This window comes from Pelobates fuscus, chromosome 8 (assembly GCF_036172605.1).
Source record: "Pelobates fuscus isolate aPelFus1 chromosome 8, aPelFus1.pri, whole genome shotgun sequence".
Classification (NCBI taxonomy): Eukaryota; Metazoa; Chordata; class Amphibia; order Anura; family Pelobatidae; genus Pelobates; species Pelobates fuscus.
The window spans coordinates 97,656,652-97,684,318 of record NC_086324.1 but is presented as its reverse complement, the minus strand read 5'-3'; the positions used below and the strand labels follow the sequence as shown (position 1 = coordinate 97,684,318).

The 27,667-nt window shown below is 39.0% G+C and overlaps 1 protein-coding gene across 3 annotated transcripts in view; it reads left to right on the top strand.

The window, feature by feature from the left end:
* The window catches only part of MYO1B (myosin IB), a 235,345-nt gene that overhangs the window by 124,661 nt on the left and 83,017 nt on the right, over nucleotides 1–27,667 (top strand). For all 3 annotated transcript variants that reach the window (XM_063430177.1, XM_063430176.1, XM_063430175.1), the window contains exons 8-10: nucleotides 7,299–7,397; nucleotides 10,086–10,189; nucleotides 10,452–10,599. In XM_063430177.1, the coding sequence (XP_063286247.1) occupies nucleotides 7,299–7,397; nucleotides 10,086–10,189; nucleotides 10,452–10,599 (351 nt within the window). The remainder of the gene's footprint in view (nucleotides 1–7,298; nucleotides 7,398–10,085; nucleotides 10,190–10,451; nucleotides 10,600–27,667) is intronic.

Below are 27,667 nucleotides of genomic sequence, written 5' to 3'. Positions count from 1 at the left end.
ATTAATATAATACTCTATTCTCAATACTGGGCGATCTTAAGATAGTTGCTGAAAGGAGTTTCAGTATTGCAAATTTTGTTCATACGAATGCTTTTGTCTTGCTCTTTAAAATGAACAAACATTTCAGCACTCAAAAGCTGTTACGAAGGCTACCATTGTGCCAGTTTGGAGATTTTCAGTGACTGTTTTAAGAGCAATGTTAAGGGCGGGTATCAAGGGTACAGGTTAGGTAGAACATAGCTGTCAGACCCCTCCTTGTTGCCATAATCCTACCAGGATTTAGTTCGACATGTAGTTGAATAATTCCCACTGCACAATATACTGTCATATAATCAAAACCTTTTTGTAACAGAAGCTGGTTTCCCTTATTCAGCCACAAGCCCATTCCTTGTGCCCTATAGGAAACATTTTGCTAAAAAAACAATCCTGTGCTATAATTTCCTTACGGGAAGGCTGCAGTAACCCCTTCATAACAAGGGGCACACCTCGTATCGCTAGTTTTGGAGATGCTCTGACCCACTTGTCTTTCTTTATTTGGCCCTTGTCAAAGTAACTCAGAATTGTTACCCATTTTTCCTGCTTCAAACACATGAAATTCAAGAACTGACTGTTCACTTGCTGCCTAAGTTGTCCCACCTCTTGACCGGTGCGTTTGTAATTCTATAATTATTAACTTCACCTGTCAGTGAGTTTTAATGTTGTGGCTGATCAGTGTGTTTGTATATTAAAGATTGTATCCGTAGTCCAGTGTTGCAGATGTAAAATAACAGATTAAATTACGATTTTGGACTAAAAACATTTTGGAATGACAAGCCCTTCTAATACCATCTCCTGAACTATGGTGTGTTTTTTTTTTTTTTTTTTTCCCTCCCTTTCTCCCCTCTCATTCTGGGATCCTTACACAAAATATTTATGACCCTTTGCAAGAATAGTGTCCATTTTCTATCAGACCTGTGCATTGTCTGCACTCATGTTGCTTTAGCCCCAGTATCACAATTCAAATTTGACTTCTATTATTGCCCAGAAGTGCTTTAGATTTGAGAAAGGTAGGTTCTCCTGAAAGCTTGTCATTCCAAAATTCTGTCATTCCAAAAATAAAATAAAATAAAATCCAAGATACTAATTTAATCTGTGTGTGTGTGTGTGTGTGTATGTATATGTGTGTATGTGTATATATATATATATATATATATACACACACACACACACAGAAAATCTAGAAACATGGTGTGCCTGGTGTAGCACTAATAGTTTAATTATTCATATTTTTTTGGCTTTTTTTTTCTTTTCTTTTTTAACACAAGCCAAAACATTTTTTCCTTTAAATATGGTGCTTTGTACCAGTTTCCAAAACCTTTTGTTTATAAATTATTTATTGGTGTCATGTTATGTAAATGCCTTTCTGAACTCTCCAATTGTAAATACAACCTACAGTAGTTTTCATAAGTCAATGCACAAAAGGAAGAATCAAGAATATAGAAATGTAACTACAGTTAGTCACCTGTGAAACCAAAATGTTTCAAGTTCACGGTTTATATTATTACATCAGAGATACTCCTTCCACATGCGCGGTTTGATCCGCCCCCTATTTGTCATCATTGAGTAAACTTTGACCCTGTGCCTCATGGTCAGCAGACACATTCCAGCAAATTAGCAGCAGACCCTCCCTTCCAGACCCTCCCACCTCCTGTACAGCATCCATTTTAGATTAATTCTGAAGCTGCATTCTTAGATAGAGGAGGGAAAGTGTAGCTGCTGCTCATTTGATAGGGAAATTGATAGCTAGGCTAGGGTATTCAGTGTCCACTACTGTCCTGAAGGACTCATCTGATCTCTGATGTAAGGACAGCACCCCAAAAAGCCATTTTTAGGGCTAGAACATCAGTCTGCTTTTTTTTTTTGTGTGTGTAATGCAATTGCAGTTGCCTGCCTGCCAGCTTCTGTGTCAGGCTCACAGTTGATACTGTGCCCACTTGCCCAGTGCCACCACTCATATCTGGTGTCACAATGGCTTAAGCTTGCATTTAAAAAAAAAATAAAACATTTTGTAATAGTTTGAATAACAGTTAGTTGTCTGCAAGCGTCTGGGTGTCAGGCCTTCAGCGTGTACTCTGCCAACCTCTGCAAGTGCACTTTGCCACTCATATCTGGTGTCACTATAGCGTGCCTTTAAAAAGGAAAAAAAAAGTGTTTCACTGTAAGCTCATAGCAGTCAGTGTCCTTAAAGCGGGTGTCAGGCCTTCAGCGTGTACTCTTCCTACCTCTGCAAGTGCACTTTGCCACTCATATCTGGTGTCACAATAGCGTGCCTTAAGGACTAGCGTGCCTTAACCCTTTAAGGACCAAACTTCTGGAATAAAAGGGAATCATGACATGTCACACATGTCATGTGTCCTTAAGGGGTTAAAAAGAAAAAAAGTTTTTCACTGTAAGCTAATAGCTGTAAGTAATGGCAGGAAGTAATGGCATGTCTGGCACACAGTGTTGGGGCAAGGGTCCATCTGACCACTGATACCTGGTCTGCAAAGCATGGTCAGGGCAGGTATATCACCTACACTGCGCATTGGGTAAATCTGCTGACGGCTGCCAAGCATGGAATGCGTGGCTCTGCAGAGGAGTTGGTGACACCGCCACGACTTGCAGGCAGGCCTGCTGCCACCTCCTCTACTCCTCCTACTCCATCCTCTTCCATAACCTCCTCGGCTGAGTCCTCTTCTGCTGCTGCGTCTTGCTCCACATCAACGGCACCCCCCCAGCTCCCCAGGTACTATTCCACATCCCGGATATGGCAGTATCACGCCGTCTTGGGTTTGACTTGCTTGAAAGCAGAGAGTCACACCGGACAAGCACTCCTGTCCGCCCTGAACGCACAGGTGGAAAAGTGGCTGACTCCGCAGCAACTGGATATCGGCAAAGTGGTTTGTGACCACGGAACAAATTTGTTGGCGGCATTGAAGTTGGACAAGTTGGCACATGTGCCGTGCATGGCACATGTGCCGTGCATGGCACATGTGTGTAATCTGATTGTACAATGCTTTGTGCATAAGTACACAGGCTTACAGGACGTCCTGAAGCAGGCCAGGAAGGTGTGTGGCCATTTCAGGCGTTCCTATACGGCCATGGCGCACTTTGCAGATATCCAGCGGCGAAACAACATGCCAGTGAGGCGCTTGATTTGCGACAGCCCAACACATTGGAATTCAACACTCCTAATGTTCGACCGCCTGCTCCAACAAGAAAAAGCCTTAATTAATATTTGTATGACCGGGGTGCTAGGACAGCCTCTGGGGAGCTGGAATTTTTTTGCCACATTACTGGACGCTCATGCGCAATGCCTGTAGGCTCATGCGTCCTTTTGAGGAGGTGACAAACCTAGTCAGTCGCAACGAAGGCACCATCAGCGACATCATACCATTTGTTTTCTTCCTGGAGCGTGCCCTGCGAAGAGTGCTGGATCAGGCCGTAGATGAGCGTGAAGAGGAAGAGGAAGAGTTGTGGTCACCATCACCACCAGAAACAGCCTTATCAGCATGGCTTGCTGGACCTGCGGCAACGCTGGAAGAGGATTGTGAGGAAGAGGAGTCAGAGGAGGAATGTGGCTTTGAGGAGCAGGAGGAGGAAGACCAACCACAACAGGCATCCCAGGGTGCTCGTTGTCACCTATCTGGTACCCGTAGTGTTGTACGTGGCTGGGGGGAAGAACATACCTTCATTGAGATCACTGAGGAGGAGGAACGGGAAATGAGTAGCTCGGCATCCAACCTTGTGCAAATGGGGTCTTTCATGCTGTCGTGCCTGAGGGACCCTTGTATAAAAAGGCTTAAGGAGAACGACCTGTACTGGGTGTCCACGTTACTAGACCCTCGGTATAAGCAGAAAGTGGCAGAAATGTTACCAAATTACAACAAGTCGGAAAGGATGCAGCATTTGCAAAATAAATTAAAAAGTATGCTTTACACAGCGTATAAGGGTGATGTCACAGCACAACGGGAATCTAACAGGGGAAGAGGTGAAAGTGATCCTCCTCCTCCCACGACCACGCCGGCAAGGACAGGACGCTTTAAAGACGTGTTGTTAATGGAGGACATGCTTTTTAAGTCCTACGCATCGCCACAGCCCTTCGGGATCCACCCTCAGATAGCGACTCGACCGACAGGTAGCAGACTACCTCGCCTTAACTGCAGATATCGACACTCTGAGGAGCGATGAACCCCTTGACTACTGGGTGTGCAGGCTTGACCTGTGGCCTGAGCTATCCCAATTTGCGATAGAACTTCTGGCCTGCCCCGCTTCAAGTGTCCTGTCAGAAAGGACCTTCAGTGCAGCAGGAGGTATTGTCACTGAGAAGAGAAGTCGCCTAGGTCAAAAAATTCTAGATTACCTCACCTTTATTAAGATGAATGAGGGATGGATCCCGAAGGGACTGACAGTGGGCGATACATTCGACTAAAAAAGGCCTGATGAGATGAGCTGCCTTGGGCTAAAAATGGTGACCCTATGTAGGAGGAACAGTCCCTATTCTGCTCTGTCAGTGTGTATCAGAGTCCCTGAGGACAGGTTTCAATCCATATCTGCCAAGTGACCCTATGTAGGGGGAACAGTCCCTATTCTGCTCTGTGTCAGTGTGTATCAGGGTCTCTGAGGACAGGTGTCAATCCCTATGTCAAGGTGTCAATATGTCATATGTCAGGTGTCAATCCATATCCATTGTGATTTAGGAATGTTAGGTGATTTATGCCCTTTATGGATTAAAACCAGACTCTGCATCAACTGTGTAATTTTCCATGGGAGTTTTGCCTGGATCCCCCTCCGGCATGCCACAGTCCAGGTGTTAGTCCCCTTGAAACAACTTTTCCATCACTATTGTGGCAAGAAAGAGTCCCTGTGGGTTTTAAAATCCGCCGGCCTTTGAAGTCAATGGCGGTTCGCCCGGTTCGCGAACGTTTGCGGAAGTTCGCGTCCGCCGTTCGCGAACCGAAAATTTTGTGTTCGCGACATCACTACTTGTATATAGCCATTTATCATACAAGCCAAAATGGGGTATGAACTCAAGGCTAGAGGTTACAATATCCCACAAATCCTAGTTTAGTAAATCTACATTGCATTAAGGGGGCAACACTATCTCATATCCCTTCTATTAAATTACATTGTTGGAACATGTATATTTTCATACTCAGAAAATTAACACTTAATATTGTAAAAAATTGATCATGAAATCATGAATTTATTTACAACATTACATCAGCCTTGGACAATTTTATAGAAACTGACCAGCCTTAGCAGAGAACATCTATGATTTAATAGACAGGCAAGGCACCGAAAGCTCTCTCTCTCACAGCACATCACTCCCATTGAAAACTGGATTGATTAGAACTGATGTTGAGCAGTCTTATAACCTGTGCCCTGAGAGTTTGAACATGTAACACAACTGGTGTGTGTGTGTGTGTATGTATGTGTGTGTGTGTGTGTATATATATATACACACACACTATACAGAGCCAAGTCTAATTCAAATTGATCTCTCACATGCTATTTTAATTGGTTTAATACTCCCATACTCTCTCCACAAACCTCCCTTTTTCATTACAAATGCTTTTGAATGTATTCTGATTTCTACCCCACCCATTTCAGCATTAAAGTTATTCATTAAATTCACGTCTATACTAGTGGTGAGATTATTTCTTCACTGCAGCCCAATTACTCTTTCATGACGTCATCAACACTAAAGACAAATTACTTCTGTACAATCACATGAGATATGTGATATGCAGTAAATGCTGCAGTTGAAACCAATACTTCACTCTTTACTTCAAAGATAGTTTCACAGAGAAGTAGGCAATTCTCCCAGTGTCTGACTGCCAGGTGGGGTTACCAAGGGACCTTAAGTGTCATAGAGTAGGCACTTATGGAAAAAAAAAAAAAAATAAACCTGCAGGGACAGAAATTACCCATCAAACACTTCTGCAAGTTAAAGTGCTTTAGGGGACGGGAGTAATCCTTTAAAGCATATCGGCTTCCATGTTCCCTATACATGGAAAATCTGTTATTGAATGTAACCCTTTGCATGCTTTAATTTGTTATGGACTCTGTTACAGTTTATTGCATTTTGACTTGCAAGCTTTGCAATTATCAAAATTCTATATAGGCATGCCTGATTTTCAAGGATCTGTAGAAATTAATATCATAAGAGATTAGAAAAGGGAGGATATTTACTCTTTGCCTTGATTATTTGTAGCAAAGAGCTTCTTAATGTCAGTCGTGTTGGTTTTAGTTGGCTCATTACCTCTTGTTCATAATACATGATCTTTGATTGAAACAGTTGTGGATTAGCGTTTAGCTAGGTAATTACAGTGAGAGAGGTACAAATAAACTGTATGTGCTTGTAATTAAATATTAATTGGCTTCTTGTAATTCTGGCTGTGGGTTTTTTTCTTTCTCTGTAGACCCATCTGTCAAACTCTCTCAAAAAACATACACAAAAGAGTTAGAACATGTCCTGAAGCATAGACTGAAGGCTTTATTGTACTTTCAATACACTACCTACTGAAATACAGAGCTAACATGTACTACTACTAAGCATCTTATTGAATCATGTACACATCAGGACTAATACTTGCGTGTTATAAATCAAATGATGCATTATAGATATATGCTTTATTTACACATTAACGCTTAACATTTCTTCAGTGCTTATCATATATATAATTTCTAACAATTATGTTATTAGATGGTAAATAGAGTAGTTGCTTAGGTTCCCCAAGCTTTTAACGAAGTAACTTTCTGTATCAATATCACATTAATGGAACCTTTATTTCTAACAGATTACTTTTGAAACTATTTAGATGCAGGATTTTACTTACCTTTTATCCCCCAGTATTCCAGTCTGGCCTCGACCACTGCTTGTCCTCTGGCTGACATCATCAACCTGATAATTTCCCATAGGAAATCTTAGTCTGATCAGTCAGCATCACATAATAGAGATGCACTGATTCAATATTTCTCTTGGGGAGTGTTTCGGTTTCTGAAGGTTGGTCCTGCAGTGGCTGTCCATCAGGTGGTGTTAGGCAGCAATGTAAAAACTACCTTTTCTTAGAAAACACAGCTGAGGTTGCATGGAAACACTTTTTGCCCCTCTTGTTTAGTGTGACTTTAACATCTGAAATGTAAATTTGACTTGTCCTGTCTGAATAAAAGCATTTAGTGTTTATTTACTTAACATGGACTAAAGACTGTTTTACAGAATTCAAATAAATCTACAATTTCTAGATGTTTAAAGGAAACCTTTTATTTTTCCTTAGATCTGTTGGAAAAGTCCAGAGTTGTGAAACAACCTAGAGGTGAAAGAAACTTCCATATTTTCTATCAGATGTTATCTGGTGCATCTGATGACCTTCTTGGTAAGTATGGATTCAGAGTACAATGTTAGGCCTTATTTACACTAATATATTGCATATTTTTGCCATCTAATATACTGATAGTCCCTCTTACAGAGTGGTAAGCTTCATTCACTCAGCCATCTAAAAATAGTTTATCTCAATCCCTTTCGCAACAAAGTATTTTTTCTAATTGAAATTATACAGTACTAAATTTCAAACTTTCTCCATATGGAGTAGATTACTCTACTGCTTACCTCTTTTTTACTTGCATACCTCCATAACACTTTTTGATCTGGGAGGGAGAGGGGGGGGGGGGGGGGGAGAGGGAAAGAGGGAAGGTGCATTGTGACTGCTGTGCTGAATGGTTGGGCTGCCCATAGAAACTGCCAGTGTGATATGCATTCATACCAAGCATCTCTGCTTCTTTTCCAAGCAGGACCACCCATCTTGGGTGACGGAAGTGGTGTAATTGGCCTTCCCCCACCCTCTATCCCGGTTTCATATCTCCCAAGGTTGGGAAGTATGATGGTGTGTGTTTTCATTAATCAGCATTATTTCAGGGTTTTAAGAAATGTAATCCTAAATAATGCATCTCCATTGCCTACTTAATGTGCCTGTCTAACAAAGGAACAGAGGTCTTATGCTTTGACAGTCCACACAGCTGTTGTGTGCTTTTTCATTATCATTGTGTGTGGACTATGTGAAATCTGCGCTGCTATAGCTGTCAAAGTGCTTGTAAGGTGTGCAATCATTATCTGCTTCATGTTGCCTATAGACTTGCACAAAAAGTAAATTTAGATCAGCTCTGGACATTGTCAGAATTTTTTTTTTAGTTTTCACTATTTGCTTTTTCATAAGGACTGTTTCCAGGTTAATTTGATAGGGTCTGAAATGGGATCCTTGGAATCCTCAGGTCTAATTACTGTTATCCCCAAGGCCCATGTAATACTGAGAAAGAAATTACCTCCATTGCAATGTCTGTAACAGTGCTATTTTAGTGCACCATATTTGGAGTTATTTAAACAGCACAGTGTGGTGTTAGTGCTACGGGTGAAGGGTTAAAACACAATGGCTTGAGCTGAATACCTCAGGTGTGGAGTTAACAAATAGTTTCATGGAATACCCTGAATTAATTCAAAGATTTGGTGTCTCACTGTAATTTATGTGTCTGGGTGTATGGTTGGTCATAATGTATGGCAGTGGTTTAGAAAAGGAAAAAAAACCTTAGACACAACTGGGAATTTCTAAAACCTGGAATGCTAGGGTGGCAAGAGGACTGGTTTGGGAACCACTGGTGTATGGTTATGGGAGGCGCTTAAGTCAACATATGTGCAGGGGACTATAACATTTTACGTGTTGCTAAAGCGCCTAGTAGTTTTTCCACCTAGCAATATCCTGCTTTTCTTGCCTATTCCTTTTTACCATATATTTAATACTGCATTACTCAAAATGAAATGTCTCATAATCCATTTCTAACATCTAAATAGTTTCACCCAAATTAAAAAAAAATGTTCCTTTCTTTTTTTTTTTGTAAACGCCTGGGAGAAATTGAAACTAATGAAAATGGAATGGATGATAAAATCTGAAACCGAATGGTCACATGTTCCACAATTGATTTATGAGCACAATGTTCTGTTTCATTTAGCTTTTTAATATTTGTTCAGTATCGTCTGTGATTAAGCCCTGGTTGACCTTAAACACTTTCAGTTTCATTAATACGTATGCCACTGAAAAGGTCAATTCAGTACGTCAATGTGACCATGTATTTGACACTTTGTCACAATTACTGTAAATTTTATAAACAATTTGAAGTACACCATGTCTGTATCATTCTAAGCAATAACGAATATTGCTCTATAATTCCAAATTTAGAATAAGTCTAAAGAGATCATGATATGAGCCTAGTGGGGACAAAGCCAGAAGAAATGTGGGGAAAAATACCCAACAGAGGGTGTTTGTCATCAACATAGAAGCATATAAATAAATAGAACATAATAACATAATAGAACTAGTAGAAGCATATAAATAAATAGAACATAATATAGTGGTTATGGTGGTGAGTACTCTGGTGCACTCCTAACCATTGTAAGTAGTCAAACCGTTTTAGAACAATTTGGCTTCTAACCCTGTCTGCTGGAATGCAACTTCCTGCCTCCATTACTTTAGCCAGAGTGTTGTAAGCGTCTGAGTAGAGCTTCTCTTAATTATACTGAACTAACCCTGCAGTGCAGGGCTAGCTCATTGGCTGAGAGTAGCAGGCTAATTGAGCAGAATTCTGCAAAATCTTGTACTTTCTTTTTGCATACACTTTGCATATCTTTGCAAGGAAAATAACAGAAAGCAACTCTACTGGGATCAAATGCTCTCTGATTCATAGTTTTCTTGGTGCTCATTGTTTCCCTTTAAAAAGTTTGCCAAAAAAATCTTACAGTACGCTTGAGCAATACGGAGTATTTTTGCATCAAATAATTAGTTTGACATCCAACTAAACATAAATCACAATCTTACCCCAAATCCTTCAATATTGTGCTTTATTCTCTGCACGATACCATACTTTCCATTTAAATATGTTTTCCCATTTAAAATATCAAAGCCTTTATCTGCTGCCACATCTTAATTTTATCAGTAGACGCTGGACGGAGTAGAAAGTATTTCTTTCCGTGGAAAGCCTATTCTCATTATTTAATACATCTTGTTCTCTTTCACCAGATAAACTGAAGCTTGAGCGTGATTTCAGCAAATATAACTACTTGGGTTTGGATTCTGCCAAAGTGAATGGTGTGGACGATGCATCGAACTTTAGAACTGTCAGAGTAAGACTAAAAGTTATTTCTTTATTTTATTTCTTTATTTTAAAATACTTCAGCTCTCTCCTATTGTGTGTGTGTGTGTGTGTGTGTTGTTTGTGGTTCAGAGTTATGGGATTTGGAAGACCATTCGACTTGCCAAAGACAAGGACAAATCCCAGTTAATTTGAAACTGAATGCACATGTCAAGTGGAGTATGTATTGTATCCAACCCCATTTATCACCTACATTTATAACTGTTTTCTTTTGTGAACTTTCTCTTTCCTAGAATGCTATGCAGATTGTCGGTTTCCAAGATGATGAAACTCGATCCGTGTTGGAGGTAGTTGCTGCAGTTCTGAAACTAGGAAACATTGAGTTCAAACCAGAATCTCGGGTCAATGGCCTTGACGAAAGTAAAATCAAAGATAAAAATGGTAATGCAATGTTCTAGCAATCTCTATAAAACAAAGGCCTTGGCAGTTAAATATAATAGAACAGTGGGTTAAATATGGTTAATTTACCTCGTGTATTTTGTCTGTTTCGCAAGTGAGGCAGACACTAACCTCTCATCAATATTTGCAGTTTCATAGTATGTATGACGTTCATAACAATGTTATCCTTGGCAATCTATTCTAACACAGAACACCCTACTAAAACCATATTAGCAAGGTTCTATAATAGTGACTGTTTGTTAAAAAAGAAATAAAATTAGGAAAATCTTTGCTGGTGAGTTCTAAACTAGATTATGTTGGTATTTTGTATTTGGCCAGTGGAGTGTCCCTTTAATGATTAAATGCAAATAAAAATCCAAGTTTGGTAGATAAACCAAATATATCTAAAAATGGCTTATATCAAAATATATCTAAAAATGGCTTTCAAAAGCAGGTATATTGTGTGAAGCTCTCCACTTTTAACACAGCCAAAACTTTATGTGGCTGTCCAATTAGACTTACCAGTCCAGCTGAATGACAAGTCCTTGTAATGCATGCACTCTGAGCAATTGCCTGCCTCTTGATTTTAGTTCAACTGAGCTAAACTACGAGGAAGTGACTGGTGAGGCGGATGTAACAAGGTTCATTTATGAAAGTGATCACTTCTATTGAAACCTGCACATTTTAAAAAATGACAAAAAGATGACACGCCCCTCACACATAAAGCGTTTCAGCTATCTAAAGTGCTTAATGTCCCTTTAAAGTTGAGGTGAGATATTTGGAAAACTTGTTGGCTGACTAAATTAGCCATAGTACTTTGAAAACATGTGTCCATATGTTTTCAATTTATATTGTAATGGTCGTGGTCAGGAAGTAGTTTAGCCAATCAGCATCTAATATTTTTAAATGAGCAAAGTTCATCACATCCAGCAAATTTGTTTTGAGACATGTAGTTGAGTTCTTGGCAGATGTTTGTTCATCATACAGTACGACTAAAAGTGCTACCTATCTGATGGCACTACTGCTGATATTGGCTTACTGAACGTTCTATTCAGTATCCTAAAATCTTCCCTTTTTATTTGTGTATATATATTTTCAAAAGCAACACATTTGATCTACAAATCCAACAAAACTGATAATTTGCCTTATTTTAGATCAAAAACAGAAACAAAAGCATGAAATGCTGAAAATGATGGACCTGAATATTTTATTTCTCTTCAGCCTTTGCTATGTACTAAATATTTTTTAAAAAAGGATTATAAAAATACAAAAACATGTTTTTTATTCTTTTTTGCATTCTAATGACATTTAAATAGATGTCATTATGCAATTTCCATTAAGCTTCAACATTGGCATATTTTAACTTGGTTTTATTAGTCAATAATGATTATACAGAAAGGTGACACATGTAACACATGGTAGCAAAAATTTGTTTAGTTTTGTCATCTCTTTAACAAACTGTTACCTAATGGCTTTCCAAGAGAATGTGTAAGTAAGAAAACTGAACGTTCCTTAAAGGGAAACTCCAGTGCCAGGAAAAAATCAGTTTTCCTGGCACTGCAGGTCCCCTCTCCCTCCCACCCCCAATCCCCGGTTGCTGAAGGGGTGAAAACCCCTTCAGTGACTTACCAGAGGCAGCGACATGTCCCACGTCGCTGCTTCTCCTTCTGCCGCCGCTCCTCCTCTAAATTACGTCGGCCGGTGGGTGAGACTGATCCCGCCCACCGGCCGGGGAGACGTAATGTTAGGGCTCCCCATAGGAAAGCATTGAAAATGCTTTTCAATGCTTTCCTATGAGGAATTGAGCAACGCTGGAGGTCCTCACACAGCGTGAGGACGTCCAGCGACGCTCTAGCACAGGTTTTCTGTGCTATGAAGGAGGAAGTGCCCTCTAGTGGCTCTCCAGCAGACAGCCAGTAGAGGTGGAGTTAACCCTGCAAGGTAATTATTGCAGTTTATAAAAAAAGCTGCAATAATTACACTTGCAGGGTTAAGAGTAGTGGGAGTTGGCACCCAGACCACTCCAATGGGCAGAAGTGGTCTGGGTGCCTGGAGTGTCCCTTTAAGTAGCCACTATCCTTTTCCCATAATATTCCACAAGTAAGTTTCATTGTTGCCCCAAAACCTGCTTTTCACCACATGTTCCCTCAAATGATTCCAGAGATAATTGGGTTCGTTAGATTGATCAATAACTCTGATTTTAAATTAGCAGTTCATGTGTTAGCAGTAATTGAAATATTTCCCTGACCCAAAAAAATAACCTATGCATTTAATTAGCAAGAAGTGATATTTGTATTTACAAGGTTTGCAGAACCACAGTCATTTAACACAAAAATAATATACATCACTCACTTATTTTGGCACAGCTTAATAGTACAGGATGCTTTTTATTTTTGAGTTTGACAATTTTTTATTGTTATTTGAAACATAGTTGAAGGGGAGGGTACAGAAGAGGGGGGATATACAGTCTCAATACCTCAATGTTGCACAAACGTAGTATGGTTACGTTAGTACACAAGCTTTCATTGACAACGTTGTTTTTTGAGCATGTTAATGTTTGATCTACCTTAGATTCGTCACTCTAAACTCATTGTGCTTAACATGTACAGGCAGTTATGATCGTGTTTGCTTTGTTATACCTCTTTTGACAGCGTGGTATCATGTGAGTTTGGTGTGCTGTTTATATGATGGGGAGATGGGAGTTGTATTTTCCCCAGTGGGTGGGGGGAGGGGTGTGGGCAGATATGCCTGGTCGCCCATGTGGTTTGTGAGTAGTGGTGTGGTTACCTCCAGTTTGGGAGGGTCAGGTATATGGTTCTGCATTCTTTTAGTTTTCCTAGTTCATGTCCGTGTGGGTTTGTGTTTGTCCCAGTTGTTCCATGCCTCTGTCTTGTATAGGTTTGTGTGTCGCATGGTGCGTGCCATGAGTTTGTAGTGCTGATTCGTGTCTATAGCAGTGATACGCTGTGTGATTGTTGGGGGGGCAGTTTGTTTCCACATTCTACTAATGACTGTGAGGGCTGCAATGATGACGTGGTATGCTAAGTAATTCTGGTGTTTTTTTGGTGTGTTTGGTATGAGGAGGAGCAGATATGTTTCGGGATTTGGGGGTAGGTGTAAGTTAGTGCATTTGGCTACTAGAGTTGCTACTTGTTGCCAATATTGTTGGAGTTTTGAGCAGTGCCACCATATGTGCAACAGTGTGCCACGGTTTTCCTGGCACCTCCAACAGATGTCAGAGGTGTCAGGGTAGCTATGTTTTAGGCGTGTTGGGACCAGATACCATCTGTAGAGGAGTTTGCGTGATAGTTCTATGTGGGTCGTACATAAGGTCAATGTTTTGTGTGCTTTAAATATATCTTGCCACTGGGCTTCAGTTAGTTTGTGGCCTATGTCTTTTTTTTTTGGGGGGGGGGGGGGGGAGGGTGGTCGGTTATGTTCAGAGGTGTAGATCGTGAAGAGGAGTTTCTTGGCTGGTTTAGTAGCTACACTGATCCCCTCTTTTGTTTGCCAGGATGGGTTAGATGCGGTTGTAGGCGTGTGTTTGTTCTGGAGGGTGAGCCAGGATTGTAGTTCTAGGAGAAGGCCGCTGTCGTGGGTAATGTGAATTCCTGTCTGAGGTCTGAAAATTGTTTTAATTTAGGACCTTGCATGAGCTGTGACAGTGTTCGTATGCTGTGTCTGTGCCAAATTTTGTAGTTGAAGTCAGCTATGTGGAATGTTATTGATTCCATTGGGAGTGCTGGTGATATTGTGTTTGATTTGCCCATCTTCATTCTGTAGTCATCCCATATAGAGAGGGTTAAAGCAGTTGTGGGTACCATTTGGGTGTATCTTGGCCTTGGTTTCAATAGCCATGCAAGTGTGAGTAGGTTTACACCATCAGTGTAGCCGATTTCTATGGTGGTGGGAAATTGTAAGTAGTGGGGCGATGTGAGCTGCCCTGTAGTATCCTTTGACATCTGGCATTCCCATTCCGCCATTGTTGAATTGTCGATGCATGGTGTCTTTTGCTACTCGTGGTTTTTTGTTTTCCCATATGTAGTCGTTCAGGAGGTTTTGTAGGGTTTGTAAGTATGTCTTTGATAATGTGATTGAAAGTGGTACAGGATGCATTTTAAAGCTTATGTGTAACCTCCTAAAGGGACACTATAGGCACCCAGACCACCTCAGCTCACTGAAGTGGTCTGGATGCAGTGTCCCAGGTTCCTTAACCCTGCAGTGATTATTGTAATTTTTAATCAACTGCAATTACATTGGAGGGTTAACTCCACCTCTAGTGGCTGTCTACCAGACAGCCATTTAAGGGCCTTCTGGGAGGTTAGGAGACTTTTGGTTGCCTGATGCTCGATGTCCTCACGCTATGCACGAGGACTTTCAGTGTCGCCCGAAACCCAATAGGAAAGCATTACATAATGCTTTCCTATGGGGGAAGTCCTAACGAGAGAACTGCCATCGGGGGAGGAGTGGAGGCAGAGCCTGAACCAGTGCCGAGAGACATCGGCGCTCTAGTCAGGTAAGTGACAGGAGTTTTTAACCCCTTCTGCACCATGGGAGGGGGTGTGAGGGAGGGAGGGCAATGTAGCTCATTTTGATTTCCTGGCCCTATGGTTTCCCTTTAAGGATCAATTTTTGTATTTTTTTTTTTTTTTTTATCCATTTCTTTTTCATAAATGGTAGTGACCTATAGCGAATTTTCTTTGCACCATGGTAAAAAATAATGGATAAAATATTCAAACATAATTCGTAAAAATGTGTAATTTTTTAAAATTTAGTTGCAGAGCAGGGCACTAAAATAACATTCAAATAGTGCTACCAGGAGGTGATGCCCATAATTTTAAATAATACCTACATTTATGCAATACCTTGAAAATAGTACACTGTTTGTAAACAAAACACATAACCACATTGGTAAAGAATTGTATACTGCTAAAACATAACTTTTTTCCCCCTTTTAACACTTTCTTTAACCCCTTAAGGACACACGACATGTGTGACATGTCATGATTCCCTTTTATTCCAGAAGTTTGGTTAAACCAAGCTCATGGTTAAGATGTTATTAACCATATTTATCATTATTTTTTTTTTTTAATAAATCTTTATTAGACAAACATTTTTTCATTTTTTTGACATACATCAAATATGCAGGAATTAATGCTTAGCATATATACACATCTGTCCAATAAATACATGGATCTTTTATGTTTAACATGCATAACACACAAATAGTAATCGCGTATTCACTCATAATCCGGCATATCAGTACTAACATACCAACAAAAACAACAGTAACAACAGTAAGGCACAACAGAAACAAAAAAAAAAAAAAAAAAAAAAACATCCACCAGCTCAGAGCACATAATCAAAATATGTTCTTTTCCACCTATAGTGGGGTTATTGACTTCTATTTTCAATTCAAGCGATCTTTCTCTATTTCAACAGATATCTATATATCTCGTATAAATCGCATTGAAAGATAACCATCTATGGGGTATTTATCCAAATGGTGAACTGTAATTATCTAACCATTCCCTATACCAATTGTTTTTTCTAGAAGTAGCATTCGCGTTTTTGATCATTTCATATTCCATTGATATTTGATGCCTTACTTGTTCTATCAGTGATCGTTTATTAAACGGCTTGGATATTTTCCAATTTCTCGCAATAATAATTTTAACAGCGACTAAACAATGGATAGCCAGACATATCTCTTTTTGAGAATCAAAAGGCAAATTCAAATGTATAAGAGCCGAAGCGGCATTCTCCGGAATTCTATCTACGGACATAGATGTAAAAATATTGAAGGCCCAGGACCAAAGAACTTTAACAAGTGGACATGACCACCAGATATGTATGTAGGTGCCTAAATGGCTTCCACATCTCCAACAAGTTGGCTCGACAGAATGAAACATTTTGGCTACTCTAACAGGTGTATAATACCATCTGTAGAGAACTTTGAAGTGGCACTCTGACAGATTTAAACAGTGGATATATTTATTTACCCGCGTTAAAGAGGAGTTCCAGTCATCTATCGAAATTTGCACTTTCAAGTCTAGTTCCCACGTCTTGATCACTCTATAGGGAGACTCCTTAAGGGATTCCAACATTGCTGAGGCAGCAGACATGCTCTTTTTAATAGGTTGCAACTTAAACATAAATTCCAAATTTTTAGCAAAAATGGACGTCGATTTGAGCACGTTTTTGTGTATAAAGTTTTTTATCCGCAAATATGTGAAAATTTCTCTAGATGGAATGTGAAAAGTATCGTTTAAGGACTGAAATGACAAAATGTTATCGCCTTGCATAATTTGTAATATCTTAATTTTATCTGCATTAGGCCAGTTCTTTAAAGAAAAATCTATTATAAGGCTTTGCAGTATATCTAGTGTACATGTCTTGGGTATCTTATTACTTATGCCTAGTTTTTTCTTAATTTTTATCCACTCTTCCAAAATTTGAGATAATATCGTAGATTTCTTGAACATATTGGTTAAAGAATTATTTGTAACTGTCCACATCGCGAATTGCAATGTGTCAGTTTGCACCATTTCAGACTCTAAAATATACCATGGTTCGAGGACCTGCACAGGATCCTGAAGAAGATAAATATGTCTAATAATATTTGCGTAATAACTATAGGTTATACTAGGGTAATTTAGTCCACCATTAGACAATTTTTTAGTTAAGATTTTTTGAGCAATTCTGGGTTTTTTATTATTCCAAATAAAATTGTTAAAACTGGCTTGGATCATAGCCAACCAAGGCCCCGGTATTTTGAGTGGCATCATAGAGAACATAAATAGCCATTTAGGCAAAATGTATGAATTAATAATATTAATTTTACCTTGCCAGGAAGTTTCTAAGTTTTTCCATCTTTTAAGTTTGAAATTCATCTTTCTCATGAAAAACATTGTATTCCTCTCCATTATGTCTGTCACATTGGCGGTTATGAGGAGTCCCAGATAGTTTAATTCCACATCAGTCCATGTAAATTTATAAGAATGGGTTAAGATGTTTACCATATCACTATCGAAATTCAAAAACATTGCTGTGGTTTTAGTTACATTTAATTTAAAGTTCGACAAATTGGAGTACCTTTTAATTTCCTTCATTAGCGTTTTTAAAGAGGACTCTGGAGATGTAAGAGTGAGTAACGCATCATCCGCGTATAATGATATCTTAATATCCATCAAGTTCGTTTGGACACCTTGGATTAGGGGATTATTCCTAATATTAATTGCCAAAGGCTCGATAGACAATATATACAGCAGGGGGGAGAGAGGACAGCCCTGTCGTGTACCATTTTTGAGTGCAAACCACCCTGCCGTAATATTTGGACCCACCGTTCTAGCAGTGGGGGAGGAGTATAGGGCCATAATGGCGTTATGTATCCAGCCCGTGAACCCAAAAGCGATAAGGAGTTCACTGAGGTAGCCCCACCCAACCCTGTCGAAAGCTTTCTCAGCATCCAACGACAGGGCCAGGAAGGGCCTCCCATTTCTATTAGCCCAGTCCAAAGTATCGATTATTCTCCTAATATTGTTGGATACTTGCCTACCCGGCACAAACCCTATCTGATCTGGATGGATCAGCGTCGCAACAATAGACTTAATTCTATCCGCGATAATGGCCGCGTAGATCTTCATGTCCACATTAATCAAGGCTATAGGTCTATAGTTACTAGGATTGTGACTGGGTTTATCAGGTTTCAGTATCGGAACAATATTGGCCTGTAGTAATTCAGTTGGAAAAGATTTATTTAGAGCTATTTGATTAAACATTTCTGTTAGAGGATTAATTAATAGGGACTGCATTTGTTTATAATATTTATTCGTGAAGCCATCGGGGCCCGGAGTTTTGTTAGTAGGAAGTCTATTTATTTGAAATTTGACTTCATCAGCCGAGATGATCCTATTTAACATTAGTAGATCCTGCGGTGTAACTTTTGGGATCTGGGTTTCGGCAAGATAGTTTTGTATATCTTTTTGATTGGGCGACAATTTAAGATTATACAGATCTTCATAGAATTGATTAAATCTGTCCCCTATTTCAGCCGGTGTCGAATAGATCTTTTGGCCATCCGTCAGTTGTTCCACCCTGTTTTTTGCATACTGATTTCGTAGTCTTTTAGATAAGTTCTTATTGGCTCTATTACCAGTATAGTAATTTTTTAGTCTTAGTTTATGGATATTTAATTGAATTTTTTGTTCCACTTTAAGATTAATTTGTTTTTGTAGCCCTTTTAACCTAGTTTTTGTTTCTGCGGCGGGATTTTGTTTGTTTAGTTTAGATAAATTATAAAACTCAATATATAAATCAGTTAGGGTCTTCCCGTTTTTGGACCTCATTATATGTGCTAATTTAATTAGGTAGCCACGCATAACTGATTTGTGAGTGCACCAATTGTTTGCAGGCGAAGTATCGGATGAGTTGTTTTCTAACCAAAAGAATTTTAATAATTGGGTTATTTCTTCCTTGTTCTTCGGGTCATTTATGAGGGCGTCATTCAATCTCCAAGTATTATACCCCCTTGTGGATTTGTTACCAAAGTCTAGTAAAATAAGGCTATGATCCGACCATAGACTCTCTTTAATTTCGCTTGATTTGCATAAGGGTATCACATTGGCCTCTAATAAACAAAAATCAATACGGGCGTATGAACCATGCACGCACGATTGATGGGAATAGTCTTTATCCGTTGGATGTAATAATCTCCATATGTCATGAAGGTTATATTGTTTACAAATATTTTTTAATTTCTTAGATTGTTTGGCAGTTCTTTTATCATTTGTAGTAGCAGAGATATAAGTTTTATCCATTATGGGATCTCCCACACAGTTAAAATCTCCTGCTATTATTAAATACCCCTTAGCTACTTTATCCACTCTATCCATTATTGATGCAAATTTTGACATAGGGTCAACATTCGGTAAATAAACATTTACTAAGGTATAGATCTTTTTATCCATTACGCATACAATAATTATATATCTGGCTTCTTGGTCTAGTTCAATATATTCAATTACCAATTCAATATTACTATTGAAGACGACTGCAACTCCTCTTTTTTTCTTGTCTCTTAAAGAAGCATGTACAATATTGGTAAATTTAACCCCGCCCCATCTTTGTTTAAGATCTTGCAGCCAGTGAGTTTCCTGTAAGAATGCCACTTGAATGTTATGTTCACTAAGGGTATCATATAATCTACTCCTTTTTTTGTTCGTGTTTAAACCTTGAACATTTAAAGATAAAAATTTTAACATCTGTGTCTATCAGAAAATTAAACAGGTGTAATTATATTCAAACCCCCAGTCACCCCACATAGGAGTACTCTTGTCATTTTTTGCCACTCCTTTGTCCATGAATTCAAAAGCTCTGAGCGTGGGATAACATAAACAAACATAATAGAAAAAAAAAACCAACCAAAAAACAGACAACAAAAAACTCCATCACATTAAAATTGGATCGAAAAAGATCCAACTTAGTCATCCAACATACAGCTAGATTTAGAAAGAAGGTGATTCTTTCTGCTCTATTTTAACCGTAGATTTCCGATAGTAATAGAAATCAACGTCAACAATGTAGTATTACTACACCAAGAGGGGCGAGCCTACCACCGGGCCCAGAAAAAAAACGCCTTAGAGAAAACCACTTTATCGCATCGGAGGGGAGAAAGAGAGAAAAAAAAAAAAATAAATAATTTCCCTTTCAGGACATAAATCATTTATATCGTTTAAACCAAATCAACTTCTCACATTAATATATTAATGAGACAACATCATATCGGCTATTAAAAATATATATACACTGTGTTTTTTTCTTTGCATTATATCATTATTTCAGTGTGTATCTAAGTATACCCCTTCTTATTGGTCTACAGAAAATTGCCCTCCTAGTGCAAGTATATGTGGTAACAATTTATGTGATATAATACTACCCTAGCAACAATTTCCAATCCTATCCCATTTACCAAAGATTATATCCCCATGTGGATTTATATTTTATCAATGTACCTCACTGAGGTCTTTTCTTATTTCTCACTACTGTGTCTCTTTGTTGTTTTAAGTTATGTCCTTTTTCCATGTATCTTTAAACCCATGTGTGTCATTATATTTGTGTTACTCCCATATTTGAGTGCCGTTCTAAATTAAATTATGATACAGCAATTATTACTATACAAACATTTTGGTCAAATTCTTGTCAAATTGTTTACCATCGCCTTAGTGTTAAAACCCATATTACCGGCTATTGTTTCTAATAGCCCTTTCATTAGGAGCCCTTTCCATATACTCCTCAGAACGTGAAAAAATCTTTACTACTTAACACTTGTTAGGTTAGAATTAATGATCACCTAACAATTATAGGGGTTATTTCTGATATATTCCCATTATCTCAACCAAAAACCACCTACATATCCTTAACACCATATCCTATTACACCCAAGAAAAGAGGAAAAAAAAAAAAAAAAAAAAATTCCCTTTAAGGACATAAATCATTTATATCATTTAAACCAAATCGACTTCTCACATTAATATATTAATGAGACTACATCATATCTTCTATTTGAAGTATATATACACTGTGTTTTTTTTCTTTGCGTTATATCGTTTTTTCAGTGTGTATCTGAGTATACCCCTTCTTATTGGTCTACAGAAAATTGACCTCCTAGTGCAAGTATATGTGATAACAACTTATGTGCTATAAAACTACCCTAGCAACAATTTCCAATCCTATCCCATTTACCGAAAATTATATCCCCGTGTGGATTTTTATTTTATCAATGTACCTCACTGAGGTCTTTTCTTATTTCTCACTACTGTATCTCTGTGTTATCTTAATTTGTATCCTTTTTCCGTGTATCTTTAAACCCGTGTATATCATTATATTTGTGTTACTCCCGTATTTGAGTCGAACCTTGCTGTGAAATAGTGTCGTTCTAGATTAAATTGAATTATGATACAGCAATTATTACTATACATACATTTTGGTCAAATTCTTGTCAAATTATTTACCATCGCCTTAGTGTTAAACCCATATTACCGGCTATTATTTACTATAGCCCTTTCATTAGGAGCCCTTTCCATAACTCATCACAACGTGAAAAAATCTTTACTACTTAACACCACTTGTTAGGTCAGAATTAATGTTCACCTAACAATTATATGGGTTATTTCTGATATATTCCCCTTATCTCAGCCAAAGACCAGCTGCATATCCTTGACACCATGTCCTATTGCACCCGAGAGAAGAAAGAAAGAAAAAAAAAAAAAAAAAAAGAAAAGAAGAATTCCCTTTCCCCTTCTTTCCTTATAATATCAGATACTAGCCCTGGCCCCTGACTCCGCTATTTACAAAGTCAAATTGTTCGCTTTCAGCCAGTCCAGCAGTTTGGTATTTGACTCAAATACCTCTCTTTTCCCTTCAAACGACAGGCTTATTTTGGGCGGATAAAGCCACCTATATTTTATCTCGTGACGTCTGAGGACTTGAATTGCTGGATTAAACATTTTCCTTTTTGCTCTCGTCTCGAAGGATAAGTCCTGGAATACTTTTACGATTTGAAAACTGCCCGAGGTTGGGTGATTCTCTCTTACGGCTTTCCACACTTTTTCTTTATAGTCGTCTGTATTAAAACATGCAATGATATCTCGCGGCGCATCGTTCTGGATGGATTGAGGTTTGAAAAGTCTGTGGCACCGTTCTATTAAGTGATTATGTGAATTACACTCCACCCCCAGCGCAGAAAAATATTCCATCAGGGTTTGTCTCACATCTTCTGGTCTTCCCTTTTCTGCTATATTTCTAAAACGCAGATTTTTACGTCTAGACCGGTCTTCGATAGCGTTCAATTTAGACTCCAGGTCCAAAATCTTATGATTGGCCGTTTGGCAGTCTTCAGCTAGATTTTGTACATTAAATTCCAGCTCTTTAATTTGGTCCTCAAACTTGTCTATCTTTGCCGCAAGTACATTTATTTCTTGTTTAATTTCTGATTTTATTTCTGTGGCTGTTGTAGCCAACTCCATTTTGATCTGTTGCAAGTTGTCCTTTAAGGTAGAACAAAAAAAAGTGATTGTTAACGGCTCTTTATTGGTCTCCGAATCCAAGCATTCCACGCTAACGTCTGTGTCATTCATCATCTGTTTGGAGTTTTTATGTTGGGGAGAGAAGTAAGTTGATAGAGATTTATCTTGCGTTGTATCTTTTTTGTCCTTCCTCAAGGAGGATTTTGTGTCATGTGTCTTTTTAGCGGCCATATTCAGGAGGCACTTAAGGTCATATACTGTATATAACACTGTACAATTGCTTCCAATATTTGATGAATATTAGGTGGATTATATTTAGCAGCAATATATTTAGCAGATATATTGCCACTTGATATTTTTACAAATCCTTCGGATGCAAAGGATCGAGAGAAAAAAAAAAAAATCCACATCCACTATATTGGTCCCAAGGTGCAATTTTAATGCTCTATACTGTATATTTCACGGTTTAAACATATTATGCTCATATTGTGCACTCATGATAAATTATACCCTTGGGCCAACTTTTAGCATTAGGTTGTAGCCCTTTCCTCTTTTCTTTCTCTTTCTCTGTCCCTCTAATAGTTCAGTTACAGAATATGATCGGAATAGGCATTATTGAAGGCATTATTAAAGGCTTCAGACTTCAGGCTTCAGGCTATTTTACCATGCAGAGGCAGAATACGCTGAAAATTTGAGTCTTCACATACCACACAACAAGTTGAAACAGCACAGCGGCTGATATATATTACCGCACTGAAGCGTCGTTGGGACTCCGATTATTTCAATTTTCAGCGTGGCTGTTATTTTAGGGGCTAAACCACTTGGGTCCGGGCATCCGGCGTGTGTATAAGGCTGTCGTCTCTATCCTCATTCAGGGCTGCAGATGGTCGGACTGCCGCCTATAGAGTTTCGGATTACTGCAGTGCGCAGTTCTAAGTCCCCCCTTTTGAGTATTTCCAAATTCCTGGCATGCGATTTGAAAAGCCAGTTGCTGGTATACGGTATGGAAGCAAGTAAAAACTTAATGGTGCTCGCGGTCGTCTCTCGCCGGGCGCGCCATTACATGGCAGACCGCCCCTCCTCCTCCGTCATCCCGCCGTCAGCACGCCTCCGCACGTCCGCACGTCATGACGCCTCCACCTCGTCTTATATTTATCATTATTATTGTATTTTTTTTATTTTTATGAAAACTGTACTTTGTTCAACAGATTTTCACTGCTACATTTGGAGAACAGTTCCACTGTTTCTTTGACCTTTTCCTCTCTCATGATTTCTCTCTTTATGGTATATAGCTATTAATAGTTTTTTTATTTTTTTAAACTTGATTTTTATTGAAAGATTTTCTTCTTTTACAATAGGTGAGGGGTAAGGGATACAGAAAAGAAAAAGGGAACAGGGGAATAAAAAGGTGGATCACGGATCCGCAAAATTTTATACAGTTGTACATGTCACAGAATACACATTACAGATATTGTACATTGTACAAGATGTGCCACAGATTGTATTACAGATTATATTAGCAATTTAGGGGTAGTACATCATAGTGTCCTATGTGGAGATTTCTACAATGTAGCACGTCTAACGGCATGCCCTATCTCTATCGCCCGTTTATTCTGTATGTCTGATGTTCCATTGTTGCCAGCTATAATGAGCATTTTGTGTTTGTTTGGGTGTGTGTGCAGACATCAGTTCGTAGTGTAGAAACATTTGAATACTTCGATGCAACAAAGTTAATGATGGGCATGTGTTTTGTTTCCAGTGAGTGGCAATGAGGTGACGCGCAGCCATAATCATTATTGCGAGTAGTTGTTTATCAGGCTGGGATATGTCTTCAGGCATAACTAGAAAGAGGCATACCTTCGGCGTTAAATTTAGTGTTTGGGAATGAATCTTGTTCCATAGGTTTTCAACCTCTTCCCAAAGGGGGACAATAAGAGTACAATCCCACCAAATGTGGGACATAGTGCCTATGTCATGGGCGCATCTCCAACACTGATTCGAGGAGCCCGGATAAATTCTATTAAGCCTATCTGGCGTTAGGTACCACCTAAATAATAACTTCTTATGGGCTTCTATATGGGAGTAGCAAGAAGTTGTTCCTTTTAACGCTAGTAATGATTTTAACCATTGGTCATCAGTAAAATTTAATTGAAGTTCTTTTTCCCATTGGGACTTGAATTTAAAATCTGGGGCAGGGAGTTGTTCATACAATGCTAAATAACCCATAGATAAAGTTTTGTTTTTTACTGGTGTTTTGTGGCATCTTTCGTACAATAAGAGTAGGTTTTTACTGGGGGTTTGCTCTTTTTCCACATTCTTAATTACCTTATCTTCTATTATGCTTTTTAATTGGAGATAGGGGAATATATAAGAGTGGGGTAGTTTGTAGGTGTATTGTAATTCTGGGAATGGTATGATGTTGTCTTGTTTGCATAGGTCATTAATACGTAGGATTCCTAAATCTCTCCATTTTCTCAGTGATAGCCAGGGAGAAATCGTGTTGAGCGAAGTTAATGGGGCCCAAGGTAAAAATTTGTGTTCGTTTTTGCTATTCCGGTGCAGGTAATCCCATGCTTGGACCGAATATTTCGATAGTGGTAGTAAGGAGCGTGCATTGTCTCTGAGACATTTGGGCGTCCACATATGGTCTGTTACTGAGCCCTTCGGGTTATACTCATTTTCTAAGTCTACCCATTGTATCATATGCTTTGGGGCATGGAGTTTAACTGCCGTCTCCAGTATAGCTGCCTTCTGGTAGTGGAGAATATTGGGAACTCCAAGTCCCCCATTTTTTACTGGGGTCTGTAAAAGGGACAGTGGTAACCTTGGTTTTTTCTGCTCCCATATATACATTGTAATTGTGCGTTGTATATGTTTGATTAGAGTAGGCGACAATGGGATCGGCAACATCCGAAACACATATAACAGCTTTGGGAGTACCACCATTTTAACTGCGTTGATTCTACCTAACCATGAAAGCATAACTCCTTTCCATTTATGAAGTAGTTGCTTACACATTAGCGGCAGAGGAGATAGATTATGTGTGATTATGCTCCTAAGAGTGGATGCTATTTTAATACCTAGGTATGTAATGTGTGTGTGCCTCCAGTCAAAGGAAAATCTTTCTTTTAGTGCTTGCACAGTGTGTGATGTAAGTCGTATTGGTAGTGCTTGTGTTTTAGTCCGATTCAGCCTATAGTATGAGATTGCACTATATTCTTCTAGGATGCGCATGAGGTGGGGGAGTGATTGTGTTGGGTTGGATAGAGAGATCAGAACATCGTCTGCAAACATAGACAATTTGTATTCTTTGCTAGATATGTGTATCCCTGTAATTTCTTTACTGCTTCGTATTTTGTATGCTAAAGGTTCCAATGACAACACAAACAATAGGGGCGATAAGGGGCATCCTTGGCGTGTGCCATTTGTTATCGGGAAGGGCGATGATAAGAAACCCGCATTTGACACTCTAGCAGTGGGGTTGGTATATAAAGTTAAGACTCCTTGTATAAAAGCAGTAGGGAATCTAAATTTTTCTAGGACCTGTGTCATGTAGCCCCAGTTTAGTCTGTCAAAGGCCTTCTCCGCGTCCAGCGCTAAGAGAAGGCCCTCCATGTTCTTTGATTCCATATGGGAGAGAACATTCAGGATTTTTCTCGTATTGTCCGAACCTTGCCTATTTTTGACAAATCCTGACTGGTCGTTATGGACGATACGTGTTAATATGTGTTTCATTCTTTCAGCTAGAATTTTAGCATAGAGTTTTGTGTCACAATTCAGAAGCGATATGGGTCTAAAGTTTTGACATAGTGTAGGCGATTTGCCCGGTTTTGGCAACGTGGATACATGGGCTTGTAACATCTCGGCTGGCATATTGCCTGTGATAAAACAATGATTCAGGAGCATTGCAAGAGAGGGGATGAGGTTTGTGGAGAAAGTTTGGTAATATATGTTAGGCAGGCCATCTGGGCCTGGTGATTTATGTGCTGGCAATTGGTTGATCACTTTTAACAATTCTGTTTCGGTGATCGGTTGTATAAGAAGGTCAATTTCTTTTTGCGTTAACGTAGGAACTTCAACTGAGGACAAGAATTCTTGTATGTGAGACACAGATGGGGTATGTGTGTTCGTGTCATCCCGAAGATTATATAGTGTTTTATAATATTGCGCAAATTCTTCCACAATATTTTGGGGATTAGTCACTTTGCATTTATTCGGAGATAGCAGCCAGGCTACCCGGGAGTTAGCTATGCGTGCTTTTAGCTTGGATGCCAACACAGAACCAGATTTGTTCCCATGGGCAAAAAATTTGTATTTACATCTCTTCAATATATAATTGGTTTTGTTTAAGTCTAGTTCATGTAGTTTATGTTGGAGTTTCCGCAGTTCACTATATTGTTGCAGTGTGGGGCTCGTCTTGTTGGCATGTGTGAGGGTTACTATGTCTTTGATGAGGTTATTATACGTTTTTTCTCTTTCCTTTTTTGCGCGGCTGGCATGTTTAATAAATAGCCCCCGTACTACTGCCTTATGCGCTTGCCAAATTATATCTATGGAAGAGTGCTGAGTAGTGTTTAGTTCAAAATAGGAATCTAGATCGTCTTTGATTTGGGTCAAGATCTGGGGATCTTTCAGGAGCGTTTCATTGAGACGCCATGTACCTCGTCCATTGTTGGAACATTTCTCTTGTATTGATATAGTAATTGGAGCATGGTCGGACCACGTTATTATCCCGATGTGTGCTGTTTGTATGTTCGGTGTTGTGGATGTATGTATCAGGAATCGATCGATACGAGAGTATGAATTGTGTACTTGGGAGTGGAACGTGTAGTCTTTATCTGAGGGATGCAATACTCTCCATATGTCCAACAGTCCTGCTGTGTGTATTACTGATCTGAGTTGTGCCGCTATATTAGAGCGTTTTTGAGCTGATGCCTTTGCGACAGAGTTCTCGGAGGTTGTATCTAATCCACTGTCTAGTACAAAATTTGTATCCCCTCCCATGATTAGTGTCCCAAACGAGTGGGATTGAGCTAACGAGATTA